The 25,090-nt window shown below is 47.3% G+C and overlaps 1 protein-coding gene across 7 annotated transcripts in view; it reads right to left on the reverse strand.

Moving 5' to 3' along the window:
• The window catches only part of CACNA1B (calcium voltage-gated channel subunit alpha1 B), a 517,223-nt gene that overhangs the window by 468,114 nt on the left and 24,019 nt on the right, over positions 1 to 25,090 (reverse strand). For all 7 annotated transcript variants that reach the window (XM_073640296.1, XM_073640292.1, XM_073640293.1 and 4 more), the window contains exon 2: positions 15,293 to 15,432. In XM_073640296.1, coding sequence (XP_073496397.1) covers positions 15,293 to 15,432 — 140 coding nt within the window. The remainder of the gene's footprint in view (positions 1 to 15,292; positions 15,433 to 25,090) is intronic.

Here is a 25,090-nt window from a genome sequence, read left to right on the forward strand (position 1 = left end):
CTACTCATACTGTATTTAGGAGGCTATGTGGGGGATAATACTGTATATAGGGTTGCTATGGTGGCTATGTGGGGGCTCATACTATATATAGTTGGCTATGTGGGGGTTCATACTGTATCTAGGAGGCTATGTGAGGGCTCACACTGTATATAGGAGGCTACCCATACTGTATATAGGAAGCTATGTGGGGGCTCACACTATATATAGAAGGCTATGTGGGGCTCATACTGTATATAGGAGGCTATGTGTGGGTTCATACTGTATATAGGAGGATATGTGGGGGCTTATACTGTATATAGGAGGCTATTCATACTGTGTATAGGAAGCTATATGGAGGCTCACAATGTATAAAGAAGGCTATGTGGAGGCTCACATTGTATATAGAGAGGCTATGAGGTAGCTCATACTGTATATAGGAGGTTATGTGGGGGTTCACACTGTATATAGGAGGCTACTCATACTGGATATAGGAGGCTATGTGGGGCTCATACTGTATTTAGGAGGCTATGTGAAGGCTCTTAGTGTATATAGGAGGCTATATGGGGGTTCACAGTGTATATAAGAGGCTATGTGGGGGCTCACAGTGTATATAGGAGGCTATGTGGTGGCTCGCACTGTATATAGAGAGGTTATGTGGGGGCTCGCACTTTATATAGAAGGCTATGTGGGGGCTCACACTGTATATAGGAGGCTATATGGGGGCTCACACTGTATTTAGGAGGCTATGTGGGGACTCCCACTGTATTTAGGAGGCTATGTGGGGACTCACAATATATAGGAGGCTATGTGGGCTCACACTGTATATAGGAGGCTACTCATACTGTATATAGGAGGCTATATGGGGCTTATATTGTATTTAGGAGGCTATATGAGGGCTCATAATATATATAGGAGGCTATGTGGGGGCTCACAGTGTATATAGGAGGCTATGTGGGGGTTCATACTGTATATAAAGAGACTATGTGGTGGCTCACACTGTATATAGGAGCCTATATGGGGGCTCACACTGTATATAGGTGTTTATGTGGGGGCTCACATTGTATATAGGAGGCTACTCACACTGTATATAGGAGGCGATATGGGGCTCATATTGTATTTATGAGGCTATGTGAGGGCTCATAATATATAGGAGGCTATGTGGGGACTCAAACTGTATATACAGTGGAGGAAATAAGTATTTGATCCCTTGCTGTTTTTGTAAATTTGCCCACTGACAAAGACATGAACAGTCTATAATTTTAAGGGTAGGTTAATTTTAACATTGAGAGATAGAATATCCCCAAAAAAATCAAGAAAATCACATTGTATAAATTAGATAAATGTATTTGCATTTTGCAGTTTCTTCCCCTACAAACCATTATGAGTTCTGGCTACTACAGACCAGTTAGACGCTCCTAATCAACCTAATCAACTCGTTACCTGCATTAAAGACAGCTGTTTTACATAGTCACCTGTATAAAAGACTCCTGTCCACAGACTGAATTAATTAGTCAGACTCTAACTTCTACAACATGGGCAAGACCAAAGAGCTTTCTAAGGATGTCAGGGACAAGATCATAGACCTGCACAAAGCTGGAATGGGCTACAAAACCAAGAGTGCAAGAGTAAGAAAATGGAAGAAATACAAAATGACTGTCAATCGACATCGATCTGGGGCACCATGCAAAATCTCACCTCATAGGGTATCCTTGATCATGAGGAAAGTGAGAGATCAGCCTAAAACTACACGGGGGAACTTGTTAATGATCTCCAGGCAGCTACGACCACAGTCATCAAGAAAATCAATGTTAACACATTATGCCTTAAAGGTTTAAAATCCTGCAGTGCCCGCAAGGTCCCCCTGCTCAAGGCACATGTGCAGGCCCTTCTGAAGTTTGCCAATGAAAACCTGGATGATTCTGTAAGTTATTGGGAGAACGTGCTGTGGTCAGATGAGAAAAAAATTAGCTCTTTGGCATTAACTCAACTCGCCGTGCTTTTTAGGAAGAAGAAGGATGAGTACAACCCTAAGAACATCATCCCAACTGTGAAGCATAGTGGGGGAAACATTATACTTTGGGGATGCTTTTCAGCAAAGGGGATATGGCGACTGCACCCTACTGAAAGGAAGATGGATGGGGTCATGTATCGCGAGATTTTGGCCAACAACCTCCTTCTCTCAGTAAGAGCATTGAAGATGGGTCGTGGCTGGGTCTTCCAGCACGACAATGATACCAAAACATACAGCCAAGGCAACAAAGGAGTGGCTCAAAAAGAACCACAGTAAGGTCATGGAGTGGCCTAGCCAGTCTCCAAACATTAATCCCACAGAAAACTTATGGAGGGAGTTGAAGTTCCGAGTTGCCAAGCGACAGCCTCAAAATCTTAATAATTTAGAGATGATCTGCAAAGAGGAGTGGACCAAAATTCCTCCCGACACGTGCGCAAACCTCATCATCAACTACAAAAAAAGTCTGACTGCTGTGCTTGCCAACAAGGGTTTTGCCACCAAGTATTAAGTGTTATTTGCCAGAGGGATCAAATACTTATTTCTCACTGCAAAATGCAAAAAAAATTATCTAATTTATACAATGTGATTTTCTTGATTTTTTTTTTTGGATAATTAACCTACCCTTAAAATTATAGACTGTTCATGTCTTTGTCAGTCGGCAAACTTACAAAAACAGCAAGGTATGAAATACTTATTTCCCCCACTGTAGGAGGCTATGTGGGGGCTCACACAGTATATATGAGGCTATATAGAGGCTCACACTGTATATAGGATGCTATGTGGAGGCTCACACTGCAAATAGGATGCTACTCATACTGTGTATAGGAGGCTATGTGGGGGCTCATACTGTATACAGGGTGGCTATGTGGGGGCTCATACTGTATATAGGAGGCTACTAATACAGCTATAGTGGATGCTATGTGTGGGCCCACACTGTATATAGGAGGCTATGTGGGGGCTCACACTGTATATAGAGAGGCTATGTGGGGGCTCGCACTTTATATAGAAGGCTATGTGGGGGCTCACACTGTATATAGGAGGCTATATGGGGGCTCACACTGTATATAGGAGGCTATATGGGGACTCACACTGTATATAGGAGGCTACTCATACTGTATATAGAAGGCTATATGTGGCTCATATTGTATTTAGGAGGCTATGTGAGGGCTCATAATATATATAGTAGGCTATGTGGGGGCCCACAGTGTATATAGGAGGCTATGTGGGGGCTCACAGTGTATATAGGAGGCTATGTGGGGGCTCATATTGTATATAGGAGGCTATGTGATGGCTCACAGTGTATATAGTAGGCTATGTGGGGGCTCATACTGTATATAAAGAGGCTATGTGGTGGCTCACCCTGTATATAGGAGGCTATGTGGGGACTCACACTGTATATAGGTGGTTATGTGGGGGCTCACACTGTATATAGGAGTCTATGTGGGGGCTCACAATGTATATAGGAGGCTACTCATATTGTATATAGGAGGCGATATGGGGCTCATATTGTATTTAGGAGGCTATGTGAGGGCTCATAATATATAGGAGGCTATGTGGGGACTCAAACTGTATATAGGAGACTATGTGGGGGCTCACACTGTAAATAGGAAGCTACTCATACTCTCATACTGTGTATAGGAGGCTATGTGGGGGCTCATACTGTATTTAGGAGTTTATGTGAGGAGGCTATGTGGGGGCTCATACTGTATATAGAAGGCTTTGTGGGGGTTCATACTGTATTTAGGATGCTTTGTGAGGGCTCACTGTGTATATAAGAGGCTATGTGGGGGCTCACACTGTATATAGGAGGCTACTAATACAGTTATAGTGGAGGCTATGTGTGGGCCCACACTGTATATAGAGAGGCTATGTGGGGGGCTCACACTATATATAGGGGCTGTGTGGGGGCTCAAAAGGCAAATAGGGTGGTTTTGTGCGGAATCATACTGTATATATGGGGTGTCAGCATACTTAGTTCTGCTCAATATTAAGAGATACAATTAATATTAATATAAAATAATTATAATTAATATTAATATTGAGCATAGCACCATAATACCACAGCACTTTACGGACATTATCATCGCTGTCCCCATTGGGGCTCACAATCTAAATTCCCTATCAGTATGTCTTTGGTATGTGGGAGGAAACCGGAGAACCCAGAAGAAACCCACGCAAACATGAGGAAAACATACAAACTCCTTGCAGATATTGTCCTTGGTGGGATTTGAATCCAGGACCCCAGCACTGTAAAGCAACAGTGCTAACCACTGAGCCACCATGCTGCCCATTATAGGTTGAACTGCATCTTATTTTTTCAACCTTGTGAACTATGTAATTTTAGAAAAGTTTCAAGGCTCAATTTCGATTGCAAAAGGAAAATATTTGGCTGCAACCCAGAAATAAATTGTAGCGAGGTTTCTATGGAACTCAATCATTTCCTCATTCAAAAGATGTTTCTGTGCAAAGTGTTTTTAGAAACCAAATATATTGCACCTTGAGATACTTTTACAAAATGAGCCAAGTATCTGTAACTTCTGTGTCATTCAGTGTAGTGCACAGAAAAGAGCGGACCTGAGATTAGGAGGGCAGCCGAAACAGTGACTGACTGTTACTTACCTTTCCCGATACGGCTCTGTTGTCTCCCACGCACTGTTAATGCACGATGATGGGTATCGGATTAATGTTCCCCTACCTTCCTTCTTCATCATGTCATGAGATGCCCAGTGTCATGCTTTCGATCTGACATCTTGATTGATTCTTGATCCTTGCCCTGAATCTCACCATCCAGGCTCGCACAGTTGTCTATGTTGGTCTTGGTTTTTGGTCGGTTTTGGCATCAGTTGAGTTTCCTGTTCTCTCCACTTTGCTGCAACTGATAACCTGAAGTCCTAGACATCTGGTTGTCACAGTGTCAAGCCCAAAGGAGATCCTATTGAAGAGGAGCTATCCCTAGAGCTGCAGGGGAACATATGCCAAAAAAGTAGCATCCCTTCTTCAGGTGCTGAATTATTAATATGGGATGGAGTTATGCTAAAAATTTTTGTGATACAACTCCAAACTATGAAGTTTTTCTGATGAAAGAGTTTTTTCCATGATTTTTCCTTGGACTAGAATGTAACACTCGGTTGCTATGAATGCATAAAGGGGTTTTACAGAGTAAAAAAAAATAATAATAATAATAATAATATTAATAATAATAAAAAAAACAAGTAATAAAAAAAAACAAATGCTAAAAAATAATGTTTTTTTACTACTGTCGTTATGGCTCAGCGCTGAGTGATACGGCCCATAAAGTGCAGCATGGGACAAGTTATCTGGATTTTTTTGAATTGTCATGATTGGAATAAGGAAAACATTTTTTCCCCCTATTATGGAGTATTTGGTTATCATACAGGGTTTTTCGCCATTCTGTGGATCAAGTGAGATAAATAATCCTACTGTTTTGAGCCACAGAATGGCAAAAATATTGAGCAGAATTAATTTAAACCTATTGGTCTCTCATGTGGCCCCTCTGGAAAATTAATTGCCCACCCCTACTCTAATGGAGTTTTTTGGGCTCTGTCAAATCAATGTACCCCTATAGCCTTGTTTCGCCATCCATCCCAGGAGCTTTCCTGCCAAACACAGAAAATATAGGGAAAGATGTGATGTGAATGAGACCTGTTAGGCTTTGTGCCCACGATGCAGAAATGAAGCAGAAAATTTCTGCTTCATTTCTGCAAGTAAAAACGCATGCGGAATTCCGCACGCGTTTATCGCGCGATTTCCACATGCGGAATTGCCTTGCGTTTATTAATGCATTGAAAAAGGCAATTCCGCTTGCGGAAACGCAAAATTAATGAACATGCTGCGGATTTTTGAACGCAGCATAAACGCTGTGGAAAAATCCGCAGCATGGGCATAGAACTTGCGGAATCCCCTTGGGGACCATGGGGAGCGGATTACCTAGCATTTAACAAGCGTTTACGCTGCGGAAATTCCGCAGCATAAACGCTTGAAAAACGCTACGTGGGCACGCAGCCTTACTGATTTTTCGTATTAAAATCTGGACTCAATGTAAGGCTATGTGCCCACGATGCAGAAATGAAGCAGAAAATTTCTGCAGCATTTCTGCATCTCCCTGGCAGAAAAAACGCATGCGGATTGACAAGCGCTTTCAAAGCGATTTTAGCATCACTTTGAAAGTGCTTGACAAGTAGGTCACACTGTATAAATCCATGCAAACAGCATATGGATTTATATAGTGTGACCTTTAGAATGGTTAAAAATAAAAAAATAAACCTTGATACTTACCTTCCAATGGCCCGGGGTGTGCTGCTGCGCTCGTTCCTGGCTGCCGGGATATCGCGATGCCCTGTACTGAAGGACCTACCGTCACATGACTGTGACGTCACCGCAGGTCCTACAGTCACGGCCAAAAGTTTTGAGAATGACACCAAAATTATATTTTCACATGATCTGCTGGCCTCTGGTTTTTATTAGTGTTAGTCTGATGTTTATATCACATACAGAAATATAATTGCAATCATATTATGAGTACCAATAGGTTATATTGACAGTTAGAATGAGTTAATGCAGCAAGTCAATATTTGCAGTGTTGCCCCTTCTTCTTCAAGGCCTCTGTAATTCTCCCTGGCATGCTCTCAATCAACATTTGGACCAAATCCTGACTGATAGCAGTCCATTCTTGCATAATCAATGCTTGCATTTTGCCAGAATTTGTAGGTTTTTGTTTGTCCACCCGTCTCTTGATGATTGACCACAAGTTCTCAATGGGATTAAGATCTGGCGAGTTTCCAGGCCATGGACCCAAAATCTCTATGTTTTGTTCCATGAGCCATTTAGTTATCACCTTTGCTTTATGGCAAGGTGCTCCATCATGCTGGAAAAGGCATTGTTGGGCGCCAAACTGCTCTTGGACGGTTGGGAGAAGTTGCTCTTGGAGGACATTCTGGTACCATTCTTTATTCATGGCTGTGTTTTTAGGCAAGACTGTGAGTGAGCCGATTCCCTTGGCTGAGAAGCAACCCCACACATGAATGGTTTCAGGATGCTTTAAAGTTGGCATGAGACAAGACTGGTGGTAGCGCTCACCTCTTCTTCTCTGAATAAGCTGTTTTCCAGATGTCCCAAACAATAGAAAAGGGGATTCATCAGAGAAAATGACTTTGCCCCAGTCCTCAGCAGTCCACTCCCTGTACCTTCTGCAGAATATCAGTCGGTCCCTGATGTTTTTTCTGGAGAGAAGTGGCTTCTTTGCTGCCCTCCTTGAAACCAGCCCTTGCTCAAAGAGTATCCGCCTCACAGTGCGTGCAGAAGCACTCACACCAGCCTGCTGCCATTCCTGAGCAAGCTCGGCACTGCTGGGAGTCCGATCCCGCAGCTGAAACAGTTTTAAGATACGGTCCTGGCGCTTGCTGGTCTTTCTTGGGGACCCTGGAGCCTTTTTGACAACAATGGAAGCTCTCTCCTTGAAGTTCTTGATGATGCGATAGATTGTTGACTGAGGTGCAATCTTTGTAGCTGCGATACTCTTCCCTGTTAGGCCATTTTTGTGCAGTGCAATGATGGCTGCACGTGTTTCTTTAGAGATAACCATGGTTAACTGAAGAGAAACAATGATACCAAGAACCAGCCTCCTTTTAAAGTGTCCAGTGATGTCATTCTTACTTAATCATGACTGATTGATCGCCAGCCCTGTCCTCATCAACACCCACACCTGTGTTAATGGATCAATCACTAAAACAATGTTAGCTGCTCCTTTTAAGGCAGGACTGCAATGATGTTGAAATGTGTTTTGGGGGTTAAAGTTCATTTTCTGGGCAAATATTGACTTTGCAAGTACAGTACTTGCTGTTAAGCTGATCACTCTTTGACATTCAGGAGTATATGCAAATTGCCATTACAAAAAATGAAGCAGTAAACTTTGGAAAAATTACTATTTGTCTCATTCTCAATACTTTTGGCCATGACTGTACAATCCAACGCGATGTGCCGGCAAAGGAGAAGGAGCGCAGCGCGGGCCGCCAGAAGGTGAATATAATCTTTATTTTTTATTTTATTCTTTTTTTTTATGGTACCTGGGTGTGGAGGAGACTCTCCTCTCCTCTACACCCGGGTACCATCCGCACATTAGAACGCGCCAATTACGCAAGTACAGATGCAGTCTTGCGGAATTGGCGCGTTCTAATGCAAGTCAATGGGGACGAAAACGCAGCACTTCCCCAAAATTAATGGACATGCTGCGGATTTTTGAGCGCAGCATAAACGCTGCGGAAAAATCCGCAACATGGGCATTGAAAGTGCGGAATTGCATAGGGGACCATGGCAGAAGGCTTACCATGCGTTTATCATGCGTTTGCGCTGCGGATATTTCCGCACCAAAAACGCATGAAATACGCATCGTGGGCACACAGCCGTACAGTACTAAATCACATGAAGCACAAAAAAAATCCCAATACGTCCTCTCCTAACCTCCTCTCCTTTATTCCCATTTGTTTAATCTAACAGAAAATATATAATGACATTTCTATGTGTCTCAGGATCCGATGCCGGGTCCCCCCACCTTGGAACGACAACTGGTTACAGCAGGAGCCTCTCCCCTCTGCCCTGATTGATTGCAGCAGGAGCCTCTCCCCTCTGTCCTGTCTGCAGCAGGAGCCTTTCCCCTCTGCCCTGTGTGCAGCAGGAGCCTCTCCCCTCTGCCCTGATTGATTGCAGCAGGAGCCTCTCCCCTCTGTCCTGTATGCAGCAGGAGCCACTCCTCTCTACTCTGTATGCAGCAGGAGCCTTTCCCCTCTGCCCTATATACAACAGGAGCCACTCCCCTCTGCCCTGTATGCAACAGAAGCCACTCCCCTCTGCCCTGATTCATTGCAGCAGGAGCCTCTCCCCTCTGCCCTGATTCATTGCAGCAGGAGCCTCTCCCCTCTGCCCTGATTCATTGCAGGAGGAGCCTCTCCCCTCTGCCCTGATTCATTGCAGGAGGAGCTTCTCCCCTCTGCCCTGATTCATTGCAGCAGGAGCCTCTCCCCTCTGCCCTGATTCACTGCAGCAGGAGCCTCTCCCCTCTGCCCTGATTCATTGCAGCAGGAGCCTCTCCCCTCTGCCCTGATTCATTGCAGCAGGAGCCTCTCCCCTCTGCCCTGATTCATTGCAGCAGGAGCCTCTCCCCTCTGCCCTGATTCATTGCAGCAGGAGCCTCTCCCCTCTGCCCTGTATGCAGTAGGAGCCTCTCCCCTCTGCCCTGATTCATTGCAGCAGGAGCCTCTCCCCTCTGCCCTATATGCAGTAGGAGTCTCTCCCCTCTGCCCTGATTGATTGCAGCAGGAGCCTCTCCCCTCTGCCCTGTATGCAGTAGGAGCCTCTCCCCTCTGCCCTGATTCATTGCAGCAGGAGCCTCTCCCCTCTGCCCTGTATGCAGTAGGAGCCTCTCCCCTCTGCCCTGATTCATTGTAGCAGGAGCCTCTCCCCTCTGCCCTGTATGCAGTAGGAGCCTCTCCCCTCTGCCCGGATTGATTGCAGCAGGAGCCTCTCCCCTCTGCCCTGTATGCTGTAGGAGCCTCTCCCCTCTGCCTTGATTGATTGCAGCAGGAGCCTCTCCCCTCTGCCCTGATTCATTGCAGCAGGAGCCTCTGCCCTGTATGCAGTAGGAGCCTCTCCCCTCTGCCCTGTATGCAGTAGGAGCCTCTCCCCTCTGCCCTGATTCATTGCAGCAGGAGCCTCTCCCCTCTGCCCTGATTCATTGCAGCAGGAGCCTCTCCCCTCTGCCCTGATTCATTGCAGCAGGAGCCTCTCCCCTCATTGATTGCAGCAGGAGTCTCTCCCCTCTGCCCTGATTCATTGCAGCAGGAGCCTCTCCCCTCTGCCCTGTATGCAGCAGGAGCCTCTCCCCTCTGCCCTGTATGCAGTAGGAGCCTCTCCCCTCTGCCCTGTATGCAGTAGGAGCCTCTCCCCTCTGCCCTGATTCATTGCAGCAGGAGCCTCTCCCCTCTGCCCTGATTCATTGCAGCAGGAGCCTCTCCCCTCTGCCCTGATTGATTGCAGCAGGAGCCTCTCCCCTCTGCCCTGATTCATTGCAGCAGGAGTCTCTCCCCTCTGCCCTGTATGCAGCAGGAGCCTCTCCCCTCTGCCCTGTATGCAGTAGGAGCCTCTCCCCTCTGCCTTGATTGGTTGCAGCAGGAGCCTCTCCCCTCTGCCCTGTATGCAGTAGGAGCCTCTCCCCTCTGCCTTGATTGGTTGCAGCAGGAGCCTCTCCCCTCTGCCTTGATTGGTTGCAGCAGGAGCCTCTCCCCTCTGTCCTGTTTACATCAGAACAATAACATAGTTAAAATCAGTCCCCTGGGATAAGCTGCACCCCCAGTTATTTTTCAGACAAAAATGACACAAATTAGGGGAAGATTTTTTACAAGACTGTCAGAATTTCTAAGTGTTGCTTAATAATCGGCCTTCATGACTATAAGTCAGCATTTTTTCTCAGGAGTGGGAGCCAAAACCAGGAGTGGGTGATACATGCAGAATTAGTGACTTGTTTCTATTATACCTTTTCTCTGATTGTTCCTCACCTGGTTTTGGCTCCCACTCCTGAGAAAAAATACTGACAGAATACTCATAGTGGGGCCGTGGCCTTAGATGGATATCAGCCTACGGATCTCAGTAAGAATGGAAGACCTTCTAATGTCTGTAGGTGAGGGAGGGTCCTGACTCAACAGATGGCAGACGTCGAATGAAGAAAAAGTGAATTCCAGTATGCCCAAGCATTTGGTCTTAAAAGAGATAAGCCTTGACCAATGGTTTCTGGCATCAGATTATTTCTGTCTCCCATGCATATGTATGGGGGTCAAGAGACATAGTTGTCAGTCGAACAAGTGTTTATGACCAGCTTTATTCATGCAAATGGCCCAATACCTAACTGCCACGACTCTGTTGTTGGGTATCCCGGGCCCAGGGGCCCCTTCCCTGTCCCTAATGCTAGGGGCGCCCTAACTGGTCCTGTTCCCCAGATTACTTCTGAAGGTGAAAACGCCGGGACCACGTACTTTGTCTGAGCTCCTCAATCCGCCCTCAGTCTGTTCCCTTCCCCTACCCAGGAAAGAGGGGAGTAGTAGTGTATGGCAGTACAACAACCAGGCTAACAAGGTAATACAAACAGGGCTAAAGGAAAATACTAGTGTTGAGCGAGTATGTTCTGTTAACCCTTTCGGCGAGTATGTTCGGGCCGAGCACCGAGTAGTTACAGCTGCTTGGTGATATGGTTGAATCTCTCCCGTGTGCATGATTTGCGACTGTTTGACAACTTTAATACATGTGAGGAATGTGTAAGAAATAGACATTCCTCACATGTACTAAAGCTATCAAACAGTCGCAAATCATGCACACGGGAGTGATTCAAACATAACACCGAGCAGCTGTAACTACTCGGTGCTCGGCCCGAGCATACTCGCCAAAAGGGTTAACAGAACATACTCGCTCATCACTAGAAAATTGCAATCATACAAATATATTGCCACAAACAACAGAGGTAAACACGGGGGAGTGGAGGATGGGGAACAAGCCAAAATAGGAGAAGATGAGGATTACACACAACCTTAACCACTCAACAGTCTTAGCTTAAATTCTCCAAACGCCTTCTCAAATAGCCATCCTCCACCACACTCCTAGAACCATGCAGTGTAAGCTAGCTCTGGCAATGACTCCAAGCCAAAGTCCAGAATACATAGGAGCGGGGAGTGGCTAACACTGGACAGCTGAGAGCCTTAACGCAAGTAAGCTTCCAGGAGCTCACAACTGAGCAGATTAACCCCTGCACTGCTGAAAGAAACCTGCACCATTTAATATGAAGGTGAAAGACTTCTAGTGAGTGTAGGAGTGGGAGGAATCAGATGCTGCGGTCTTCTGGCTCCTCTCTGTCATGGTAAACCCATGACAATAACTGATTTTAAATGACCCCTGTTGATAAAACTTAGAGACATTTAGTGCAGTTACTACACCGCTACTCCGACTAAATTGTCACCAAAATCTGCAAACAGTTTGGTAGTAAGCAATTAATAACCACACAAATAGCAAGATAGGGAGAGCCATTAATGAGAGGGAGCTTGGATTATTAAAGGGTTATTCCCTACATTTAAATTATTCCTTATCCATAAGAAAGGGGATAATTTACTAATCTATGGGGGTCCGATCGCTGGGAATTCCAGCAATCCTAAGAAAGAGGCTTTGGAATGGAGCACAGGTGCACATGCTCGACCTCTGCTCCTTTAATTGTCTATGGGACTGTCAGAGAAAGCCAAGTACAGAGATCGGCTATTTCTGGCAGTCCCGTAGACAATGAATGGAGTGAAGGTAAGGATGCGCACCTCTGCTCTATTCAAGACAGGGTTCCAGAGCGCCGTTCTGGGGATTGCAGGTGGTCCCACTTGTTAGACCCCACATGCAGACCTCTTTCAAGATGGGGCTCTACAGATCCTGGTTTACAGAGCCCCATTCTTAGAATCGCTATCCTATGGCTAGGTGATAACTTGTAATTTGGGGAATAAACCTTTAAGTATCTCTGAGTATAACTCATTCTTAAGCTTAAAGGGGTATAGCACAGGATAGATGATAACTCCCAGATCATGGGTCTTGTGTCACCCATTAACATGGATAAAGTCTATTGGGCTGGCAGCATCCAGTTATTCCCCCTCAATGCCATAGACATAGAATGGAATAGCAGAGCTCAAGATCCACAGGGAGGGAGCACACAGGACCTCTATGCTGGCTATAGCTGAGGATCCCTGTGGGCGGACCCCCACCAACTTGTTATACCTAGAGTGTCCCTTTAACAAACCCAATCCTTCTTCTCTGGGTTTACTCTGCTGATCGACAAGCTGACAAAAATAACAACACAACACAAAACAGTCACCGCTGGAATAAAACTAAAAATATCTTCTTGGCCGAAAGAAAAGGACAATTTGATAGAAATTGCTCTGCAGTAAAAAATGTGTTTGCTCTGCCTTTTTTATATATTTTTTTACACCCCCGCCCCAATCAGATTTTATTACAAAGGGACAAAATCTGCAGTGAGAGATCCCCAGATGAATGGGGAGGAGGCGGGAAAACTTGATAAAACAACGCGCAAACCAATGCAGAAAATGAAAGACAAAAACTTGCTGTTTAATAGAGACGACTTAATACAGCTGTCAAGTTAGTTCTTCCCACAGAATGAATAGCGGCATGCTGTTGGTTGAGGGGTATCAGGCTCATCAATTCTACTTGTTTTGTTCCCAATCTCAATAACACTATAATTGCTGCATTCAGTACATGAGCGTTCGCAGCTGCCAGAATCCCAATACCAGAATTCATTATTGGCCATTTCCCCCCCTTGCAAACTCGTTCCCAGTTAAAAAATGTGATCAAAATAGCTTTCAAAGCATCTCTGCCTCTCGCGGAGCAAAGGGAGCGCATGTACAGGTGGAAATATTCTGCTTAAAGTTTTATAGGCTCGATACACTTCACAGGAGAGCAGAAGATCAGAGCTGCTGCCAACCTAGGAAAATAATGCACAGGACCAGGCCGAAATTCGTTCTGGGTCCTTTTTGTCTAAAACTTGAAAGGGGGGAGGGTACCATTTTAGAAATCAGACTCAAAAATCATCTTGGAACCTAGATTAGGAAACAAGAATCTCACCATAGCCATCTTGCGGGGGCATATGTACCATTGAGACAGCTATGCGGTCCCTGGGAGAGATCAGACCCATTCCGAGTGGGTTATAGTTTCCACGGCCGGTGAGAATCCACAAAGATGTGATCTCCGCAGACACAAAGATAAGATGGAGGCACCAGGACCTCCTGCCTCCTGTTGTGAGTGATATAAGTGTGATGGTGTCAAGTAGCACCTGAAAAGGTGTGTAATTTTTATCATTGCCACAAAGCCCCCTATTTTCCACGCATGCGACTATCCCTGTGACCCCCCATAGATCCTAGAGTCTTGAACAAGTGCTTTACAGTTAATCCAGCAGTGAGTAAAAGCACACACCGCTGGATGCATGCATATTTTATGCTGCCATTTCCAGCAAGCATGCAGTGTTGTCAGCGGGAAAAGTGTCACATGAAAGGGTCCGTCTGAGACCCCGATCTCCTCAAGGACCTCCATTGTTTCACTGGTAAGACTGCCTGTTCTAATAATGGTGTAACGTCTTATTACTTACTATGTAGTAGTGACAGCACGCCTGCCCTTCCATCTGAGTGTATAAAGAACGCCACCTCCTAACTACCTCCTACTTGTATACCCCTGCACCTTTAATCAGAACTCTGTTACTCTAACTGTCAATTTATGAGCAAGTTATCAACTGGGTGTGATCAGTACATACTCTGTTGTCACTGACTGGATACTGTCGATTTGTATGGGGACGCTCCCAGCCCGCCCAACTGGTAACACCCAGTCATGCTTTCAATGGTAAATTTCTAGGAAGAGGAACAGAGGAACAGAACAATGCAGTCAATTTTCCAGAATTCTTAATTCAGGGGGTATACAAGTATTTATTAAAATAGACATGTCAGGACAAGTGACGGGTGACTTTATCTGATTAACTCCCATTCATGCTCAATGGAACAGATTTCTGCCTCAATTTACACCTGAAAAACTCGTATACTTTTCTGGCACCACATTTATGATGCCTTTTAGATACTTTTTGCGCCTCATTTGGCTAGAGGCATGGTATAGGAGAAAAGGGAGTGTGGGTCAGCAGGAAGGGAATGACAAAAAAAGCAAAGAGGTGCAAGAAAATTGTGCCAAAATATGTGGTCAATACAAATAGGAATAAAGGGAATAGCTCTGAACTGTGACAATACATAAAGTCTGTGTGCAGGGTCCAAAATAAAGCTGTTATTTAACAGATAGCAAAAAAAGCGACACTATCAGCTACGATAGTATCTTCTTATACAAGGCACATGGATTGGTCATGAACAACTCTGTGTTTTTTGCCATTTTACAACTTATGGGAAGGTGCAACTCCCAATGGTGCAATGTCTAGTTACGGTGCACCGATTATAATGACCTGAGCAACGTGGCCACATGCCAAGTCGACTGGCAAACCATCTGTTTACTTAGATTATTGGGTTATTCATGGCCATAATATCACAGGTTGTAAATGGATAAGATGCAACATCCTGATGGGCCATATAGGGCAATACAGATCCTGGCCAGCTGATCTTTATCCATCTGTATCATCACCGAATAACATCATAGAGTCAAAATCTACACAAAGGGCTTCCTAATCCATAGACATAGACATTGCATAGTTATGCCCCCATATGCACTTACCCTGTGAGTACAACTACAAAGTCCATGACGTTCCAGCCGTTCCGCAGGTACGAGCCTTTATGAAATACAAAGCCTAAGGCGATGATCTTGATGCCGGCTTCAAAACAGAATATGCCAATAAAATATGGTTCGGTATCATCCTGCGAAGAGAAAAGGCGAGTTGGATTACAGTCCTTAAAGGACCCAGTGTGATTTGTAAGGCAGTAATAGTAACCTGATGTGCATTACATAGCCATAATATTAAACAATGACATAAAGACAGTAAAATCAGAAATGAAAGGGGGGAATGGCCTATCGGAAGACCAGTGGACTCCAGAGGACAATGGTTCTGATACGCCAATAGCGCCAGGAGCATAAATATAGTGGGTGCAGGGGATGCAGTCGCACCCTGACCCATGGAGCTTAGGGGGCCCAAAAGTCCCTTAGGCCTAACAGAAGACCAATACTATTAAAAGGGGGCCCTAGTGGAGATTTTGTATTAGGGCCCACAAGCTTCAACATATGCCACTGAATAGTGCCCAACAATAATAGAGTCCATGGTACAAGGGTGTAGTAGCAAGTATTTTATGACTAGCAAGGCATGTGATCCAGGTGCTACACCTTTGCCATGAGGTCCTAATCAAGTTTATTACTTATCCATTACTTCACTACAAACCTATTCTCTCTTTCAGTGCAATTCAAACATCAGGACTATACAATGTATTGTGTATGTACCCCACCCCAGTACCAGAGTGGACCCTTACAATTATTTCCTTTTAGTTACCCCAGTTCACGCCCCCTGAAGAAGAAGGGTGAAAAGCTCGTTGGGGCAGCAGAGACACGGGGAAATCAATCACATCGCATGTAAGTATTTAAATAGCTATGTATATATTTTATTCTGGACAGTTTATTACTTTGTATGGGATTATTAATATAGCCCTACTTGATTCTATTTCTTACTGTCTTGTTACCTATGCTAGTTTAATTACATCTTTATGACGCGCCCCCTGGGCCATATTCTTTAGGGGGAATATCCGGAGCCGGATCAGATGGGAGTTGTAGTCTTCCGAGTGGCTGTGACCCGGTCCGTGCCCAGGGTGTCAAACTCAGTTGTATGTGGCAGTCCTACAGATGTTAATAAGTTCTTAATGTCGACTACGCCACCCGTTGTATTGCGGTCACTACGGCCGCCGCTGCAGCAGGGTCCGCTGAGGCTGATGGTGTAGGTGCAGCTTTGGTGATATAACCCCCAACGGGTGGGGTATAGCCTCAGGGGGATCAGGTGCAGAGGATGGGGGTTGTGGTGATGCAGTGTAGACGGCAATCAGAGACAGAGTCGGGTTATGCAGTTTAGGATGTTTACTCACTGCTGATGTTCCGGTCACTCCAGCTTCGAGTGACCTCCCGAGCCGTGCTGCGTCCACCAGGTTCTGGATCCAGCCAACCCCCAAATAAGTCCGGAGCGTGACCCTGAGCTCTCCTTCTGTCCTTTCTCTGGCCGTCCCCACTATTGATCCACCCAGGTCCAGCTCCCTCGGGCCTTCTGTTGGGAGACCCTTGGCCTTGGGTTCCCTGACCCTCCACGTGGTATGCCTTCGTGGTGGATGTGGTGGGTGGCCATGGCAAACGCTGCCCACGGCCTCCGGTCTCTGGCTGGGGTGTGTTTTTGCCCCCACCAGCTTGGGTTCCGGTACCCTGATGCCGACTCTTCACCCGTGGATTGGATTTGGGTTCTTAGAGTCCTCTCTTCTGTTTCCCCCTCTGGGTCTCTCTTTCTCCTCTCTCACTCTGGGTCTCTCTTCTCCTCTGCTCGCTGACTTTCTCTCTGCAACTGACCCTGTTCTTAGTTGGTGCCCACCTTATATACACCCTCTATGTGTGAGCTCAGGTGACCAGCACCCAATGAGCTCCTATCTTTACCCAGGCTGCTCCCCCTATCTGCCCCTACACTACTTGGGATGTACCACCCCCCTACCACTCCAGCCAGGAACAGACTCGGTCGTACCTGCACATTTCTAAGTGGGAGTACCGTCGGCCTGTTCCTCGGAAATGGGATGTGTGTAGTGCATGCAGCCTACCGAGCTCAGTTTCACACTCCTTCCTTACCCGGGAGTGGAATATCACACCTCTGGGTTGAGGTGCAATACCCCTGTAGCAGCCGAATCCTCAGGGTGCTACATTCCCCCCTGGTAAATCACAGCACGTCCTCGGGCTGTAAGACATAACACCAAAAACATACAAATTTCTGCATAACCATATAAAACATATAAAACAACATATAAATTAGCAGCATCAGTAAAACTTTTTATCATAAACATTCTCGTCGTCTCTTGCTCCTCCTCCGGTCACTGGGCAACTGTTGACCGGGCAAAGTGCGACAGTTCCTTCTGGAAAACTGGTTTTCCTATAAAACCGGTAGGGGCGCCTTAGGACGCGCAACTATTTACAGGGAATATGGCCGCTCTCAGTCCTCGGCCAGGTATTGGGGAGGAATGACCGTTCTCAGTCCTCGGTCAGTGGGATTAAGGGAAAAACGGGTGAACAGTTCACATCAGCTGGTCCCAACGGGGACTATATTTGCAGTAACAGTTTCTTTGTACCCCGGTCGGGTAACTATTTACAGCACCTGCTCCGCTGTACTTAACGACGTCTTCCTCCTGCTCCCTCTTTGGGGATCTTAGCTTCAGACCCGTCCGGGTCCTCTTGCTCTTCCTCCTCACATCGCAGCTCCTCCTCTGTCAGGCGATGCACATGGAGGGCGTAAGGTCCTTTGGCACACTTGTGCCGGGTAAAGGTGACCTCGTCCCCGATGTAAAGGTCACGACCTCTGTGCCCCTCCGGCAGATGGGACTCCACGTCTCTGCGCGTGACAAAGACGTCGCCGGTGGTGTTGTGGTCTCGGATGAAGCCCCACCCGTGCTGCATGTTGAACTTGATTACAGTCCCGGTGGTGCGGGGACTGTGCGCTGCACGGGGGTCCCTCCTGGTCCGGCTCTTCTGCTCGGCGCTCCTTATTTGGGCCTGTTGTTCCCGGACCCGCCTCTCTCTCCGCTCCCTCGCAAACTCCTCGAGCTGCTGTCGGCAGCACTCAGCACGCTCCGCTGCAGCTGCCCGGGTTTCTTGAGTGAATCCCATAAGATCTTCTCCGGTGGGGTCCCACTCAAACTGCGCTTCCGCTAGCGGGGGCGAGATCCTCTTTACGGGCTTTGGAGCCGGGATCAGGGGTTCATCCAGGGGTCTCTCTCTCCGGAGTCGGGGATGGTGAAACTCCGGTGGCCATATAAATGGCTGCCCATCCGGGCACGTATGCTGGGCGTACAGGTCCTCTCCCAGATGCGGCACTCTTGGTCTTATGGGCGCGGTGGTGTTAGCGCCCGGGTTGCCCGGGCCTTGCGGCCAGGCCTGGGGTATCTGGAAGGTAAAGGGCACCGTAAGGACGGCGGCGCCCTGGGCTACTTGGCCCTGCGACCAGGCCGGGGGCTCCGCGGAGGTAGGGGGCGCTGTTGGTATTGCGGCGCCCGGGGGTACTAGGCCTTGCTACCAGGCTGGTGGTACTTCCTGCTTGGTCACGCTCGGGGTCGAGGCGTGTGACGTCACAGGGGTCGCGGCTCCCGTTTGAGGCCTAGTCTGCGGCGGTGACGTTGTAGCGACGGGCACGGCAGGATAGACTTCGGGCTCTGCGACGGGGAGCTGGGGCAGGTACGCGGTTTCCCGGTTTGGGGTATAGACGTCCCCTTTACCTGCCTCCACTCGTTCGGCTCCCTTCTCGGCGCCGTCTCCGGCCTTCAGTCCTCCCGCGCCATCCTCAGAGGCGGTCTGTCTCCTCGTCTCGGGTGGCGTGCTCCGCTCACAGGTCTCGGTCTGCTGGGCCATCTTACGGCTCCACTCCGCCAACGTCTCTCGCTGCACCCGGGCCATCCTCCTTGCGAGGCCCTCCAGAGCGGTCTGTGCACACTCCCGGTCTCGGGGGAGCTGTGCTAGGACCTCCACTAGGCCTAGTGGGGTCGTTGTTTCCAGCAGGCTCCTGACCAACGGGTCGGTGCTGCTCTGCTCTCCTACAGTCGTCTCCAGCAGGCTCCTGGCCAGCGGGCCGGTGCTGCTCTGCTTTCTCGCCATCTCCGGGTAAGCTCCTCCGATACTCTTCTCCAGGCTTCTTGCCTCCGGGTGCGCTCGCTCTAGACTGCTCCAGGCGGCACCCATCTTTGTTCTCTCCTTTCGTCTCCTCCCACCTCGAGGGCGGTCCCGGGGCCACTTGGTGATTGTCAGCTCCAGGGGCAGTTCTTTCACGCTGACAGACACCTCTAGCATCACAGTCTCTGTTGGTGGGGGCGGTTTCCACTTTTGGCGCCATTTTCGGTCCTGGCCCACGATGGGAGGTGGCCTCTCACCACCCTCTGGCACGCCCATAATGGCGTCCGCTCTGACAAGGCGGGAAACCTTTGGAAATGGCGGGAATCGTCTCCCAGTGGCGGGAAACTCTGCAGATGGCGGGAAAAAGCTGTTAATGGCGGACAACCGGCGGGAATCGACTGGTGATGGGGTCCGATGGCGGGGACCCTCCGGAACCGGCAGGAGACTTCTTTTTGAGGTAAACTCATTCTTTTCTTCAGGCACGCAGTACCCGGGTGTTGCGGGCACGTAATCCTGCCGACTACGCCAAAGTTGACGCGCCCCCTGGGCCATATTCTTTAGGGGGAATATCCGGAGCCGGATCAGATGGGAGTTGTAGTCTTCCGAGTGGCTGTGACCCGGTCCGTGCCCAGGGTGTCAAACTCAGTTGTATGTGGCAGTCCTACAGATGTTAATAAGTTCTTAATGTCGACTACGCCACCCGTTGTATTGCGGTCACTACGGCCGCCGCTGCAGCAGGGTCCGCTGAGGCTGATGGTGTAGGTGCAGCTTTGGTGATATAACCCCCAACGGGTGGGGTATAGCCTCAGGGGGATCAGGTGCAGAGGATGGGGGTTGTGGTGATGCAGTGTAGACGGCAATCAGAGACAGAGTCGGGTTATGCAGTTTAGGATGTTTACTCACTGCTGATGTTCCGGTCACTCCAGCTTCGAGTGACCTCCCGAGCCGTGCTGCGTCCACCAGGTTCTGGATCCAGCCAACCCCCAAATAAGTCCGGAGCGTGACCCTGAGCTCTCCTTCTGTCCTTTCTCTGGCCGTCCCCACTATTGATCCACCCAGGTCCAGCTCCCTCGGGCCTTCTGTTGGGAGACCCTTGGCCTTGGGTTCCCTGACCCTCCACGTGGTATGCCTTCGTGGTGGATGTGGTGGGTGGCCGTGGCAAACGCTGCCCACGGCCTCCGGTCTCTGGCTGGGGTGTGTTTTTGCCCCCACCAGCTTGGGTTCCGGTACCCTGATGCCGACTCTTCACCCGTGGATTGGATTTGGGTTCTTAGAGTCCTCTCTTCTGTTTCCCCCTCTGGGTCTCTCTTTCTCCTCTCTCACTCTGGGTCTCTCTTCTCCTCTGCTCGCTGACTTTCTCTCTGCAACTGACCCTGTTCTTAGTTGGTGCCCACCTTATATACACCCTCTATGTGTGAGCTCAGGTGACCAGCACCCAATGAGCTCCTATCTTTACCCAGGCTGCTCCCCCTATCTGCCCCTACACTACTTGGGATGTACCACCCCCCTCCCACTCCAGCCAGGAACAGACTCGGTCGTACCTGCACATTTCTAAGTGGGAGTACCGTCGGCCTGTTCCTCGGAAATGGGATGTGTGTAGTGCATGCAGCCTACCGAGCTCAGTTTCACACTCCTTCCTTACCCGGGAGTGGAATATCACACCTCTGGGTTGAGGTGCAATACCCCTGTAGCAGCCGAATCCTCAGGGTGCTACATTTATATATTGGATTCATTTATTTATGTGTACACTTCCATCATGTGTAGCATTTTGTTATAATTAATACTAGTAGTTATAGCTAAGGATTTTCTATTTTTTGTAGTATGGAATAAAATATTTATGAGCACATTATACTCTTTTGTCTGGGCTTTTCTTTATTCTCTTTGTTATTTGGTGTTATTGATTCTTTTTGAGTTCAAGCCCTGGCTACGTATATAGTGTATGTGAATTGGGAAGTTTTGTTGTGTTTTATACAAACCAATAAATGTCTGATTATTGCAATTTAACACTTTTAGGTGTTTTTATTCCCCTCTGATCCCACGTGTAAGTTTTACTTGCAGTACCACACTTCACCACATGGTTTGCTGTTAAGGAGAATCATTTCTATTAGTGAAGGAACACAAAGCTCCTTCAATTAAAAATGATATAGTGCAAAAACTGTACAGCACCGCCTAGTGGTAGAAATGTTTAGTGTATTATTGTGTCACTGCCCAGGAAATAAATGATAATTCCCGGCATATGATGCATGTTGCACCTCCTCTTTTACATGGATGTGCTGCCTTTAAAACAATAAAACCTGTAAAAGGTATCTGATCACTAGTATAAAATCTGCGGTTATGGGCAGTTTTACAAACAAAGTAAAATGATCCCAGCTAGCAATAAATATTTGATATGCTACAGTATTGATTATATGTCTCATTTAATTCACATCCATCAGAAAAGCCTCTATGCCAATCTGACTTTCCTAAGTACTGATACCATGATGCAGGTGCAGGGTAGCAATAGTGATTGTTTAGCAGAAGTTCACGCCACTAAACTAGGTATATAAAGCATATATAAATATATACATATATTACCCATCACATCATTTTTTTCAAGTAGAGCAGAAGAACACTGAAAGCTTCAGTCACTTTTAGAAAATATGCAAGGTCATAATTGAAGGGTTTTGATGATATTAACCCTGCTAATGAACGTGTTTGCATCTCGGCCATAATGCCAAGCGTCCCCTGAAATTATCCGCGCTGACTCACAGGATCTGAGCGGTCGCCTCCCCTTCATTCCAAAAGATATTTATAGATTTTCATTTTTAAGAATGGAACTAAAGGAGGAAATTTTCAATGGATTAATGGTATAAAAATAAGACTATTGGTTTAGAGCAGGGATGTCAAACCCAAACACACAGAGGGCCAAAATGAAAAACTTGGACAAAGACGAGGGCCAACCAGTATACAGTATAATGGCCCCACATAGTCCTCCATACAGAATAATGGGCCCCACATAGTCCTCCATACAGTATAATGGCCCCACATAGTCCTCCATACAGAATAATCGGCCCACATAGTCCTCCATACAGAATAATGGGCCCACACAGTCCTCCATACAGAATAATGGGCCCACATAGTCCTCCATACAGGATAATGGCCCCACATAGTCCTCCATACAGGATAATGGCCCCATATAGTCCTCCATACAGTATAATGGCCCTACATAGTCCTCCATACAGTATAATGGGCTCCACATAGTCCTCCAAACAGTATAATGGCCCCACATAGTCCTCCATACAGTATAATGGCCCCACATAGTGCTCCATACAGTATAATGGGCCCCACATAGTCCTCCCTACAGAATAATGGCCCCACATAGTCCTCCATACAGAATAATGGCCCCACATAATCCTCCATACAGAATAAAGGCCCCACATAGTCCTCCATACACAATAATGGCCCCACATAATCCTCCATACAGAATAAAGGCCCCACATAATCCTCCATACAGAATAATGGCCCCACATAGGGGTGGTGGTTCTGGTGTCGCGGCCCAAATAAAACCATCCTGCGGGACAGTTTTGGCCTACGGGCCAGAGTTTGACATGTATGGTTTAGAGGGTCAGAGACATTACATTTCTTCTTTTCCATGGAAGATCAGGCAGGTTGGTCTCCAATCCCATTTCGTCCAGGAGATAAGCAGTGTCAGAGGGACTGAAGCTTATCTATCCCACTGACAGTGATTTATACTGCTGAGCCAATATGCCAATAACCAATGATTCCTTGGGCGTGTTTGGTTAAAATAACATTGTGCAGGCAATATGGGATTATGAATTTAGTGGGCTCCATAATAAAACTTGGCTAAGAATGGGCGGGAAGGAGGGTGGTAATTTAAACTAGCAAAGTGCTAGCCTTGTTACAGGGGTTATCCTGGACTATTTTTTTTTTCTTATTGGCCTAAGAACTTACCTACCTGCCTGTTCTGCCCGGCACCGATTTCGGCGGTCTCAGAGTGGTCAAAGATCGCTCCTGCCAGCATTTTTGCAGCTTCCGATGATGTCACGTCCACAGAGCAGCTTCTTCTCCTCCACACTGCTCTGTTGACGGGGAGTCACTGCTGATGTCATTCTAATTGACAACTGGCTCTCTGCTGCATATCTGCGGGGAGCCAGATGACAATCAGCTTGACGCCAGCCATCATGCCTCTTTGACAGAGCAGCCGGGTAGAGGAAGAGCTGCTCTGTTGACATGAAGCAGTAGAATCGCCGGCAGGAGCAGTCCGTGGGCAGAACAGACAGTTGGTTAGCAACTACCTGCCTGTCAGTTCTTAGCTACATAAGCAAAAAATTAAACAGTCCTGGATAATCCATTTTAGGGCTTATATATTATCAAGGTAATCGTTGCCGCTCATAATTGGGTTCATGAAAAATCAGTCTCATCTGAACCCCTCCACTATTGGTTATATGAACTGGCACAAGTGTCCACTATGCACAATCCCATAAGGTCAGCAAACAAGGGGGGAATGGCTAGAGCGTCATGTCACTGCTACAAGATATAGGGGCAGATTGGGGAGGACATCCCTTGTACATATGTTGGGATGCAACAACAGAGGGTCCTAATTGCCAGGAGCCAGTGGAGAATAGCTCAGATACACTAGCTCACAACTAGGTACAGCTGGAAGCGAGCAGGTTAAGGATTTCATTACTTACAGATCTCAAGTTTATTAATCATGTTATTGCTTTCCTCTGCCCTGACTGTTCGCCCCGCAGGGAAAGGGTTAATGCAATTTGCGGCTCCGCTGAAATGAAAGCCTCTGTAAGAGGTTCAGGCGTGATGGGAAGGAGCTGTTTTCTTCTAGAGGAACTTTATATCAGAAGGTAATTTGTGACTGTTTTAAGTGGCTGTGGCAGGGATGAAACCCACAAGCTATTAGCGAAAGAAGAAAAACGAAAAAAAAAAAAAGTAAAAGAAAAGATAGCTTTTATGTTCAGTGCGAAACCTCACGTGCTCCAACAAAAGAAGGGAGTCTCCAAATGTGTGTCACTGTATGAGAGATGATAACATGCACAATTCCTTTAATCTGGTTAATTCTGATGGTCTGGATGTTCCAGTGGGAAAGTATCTAACAAAAGCCCCAAACTGAGCTGGAATCAGGGCGGCCACTAAGCAAATCTTGGCGGATACAACAGCCCAGAGATCTCGTGTGAGAGGAGGCGTCCATGGTAATCTGTGTGGACATGTTTTGGGCTTGTAAGGAAATGTTTATGACGCGCCCCCTGGGCCAGTGCTGTTAGGGATACCCGGAGCCGGATCAGATGGGGGTTGTAGTCTCCGAGTGGCTGTGACCCGGTCCATGCCCAGGGTGTCAAACTCAGTGTGTGGCAGTCCTTATAGATGTTACTAGATGTTCTTTTATGTCGACTACGCCACCCGTTGAATTGCGGTCAATACGGCCGCCGCTGCAGCAGGGTCCACTGAGGCTGGTGATGTGTGTGCAGCTTAGGTAGTATAACCCCCAACGGGAGGGGTATAGCCTCAGGGGGTCAGCCGTGGAGGATGGTGGTTGTGAAGGTGCAGCAAGGAGACTCAGAGGCATAAAATGCAGTTCCAGGGTTTTACTTACTGGTGTTGCTCGGGTCACTGTGTACAGCAGTGACCACCCAAGCCGTGCTGCGTCCACCAGGTCCTGGACTCGGTCAACTCCCA

Source organism: Phyllobates terribilis, unplaced genomic scaffold (genome assembly GCF_046119375.1).
Source record: "Phyllobates terribilis strain yellow unplaced genomic scaffold, ASM4611937v1 Scaffold_7__3_contigs__length_470593459, whole genome shotgun sequence".
Taxonomy (NCBI): domain Eukaryota; kingdom Metazoa; phylum Chordata; class Amphibia; order Anura; family Dendrobatidae; genus Phyllobates; species Phyllobates terribilis.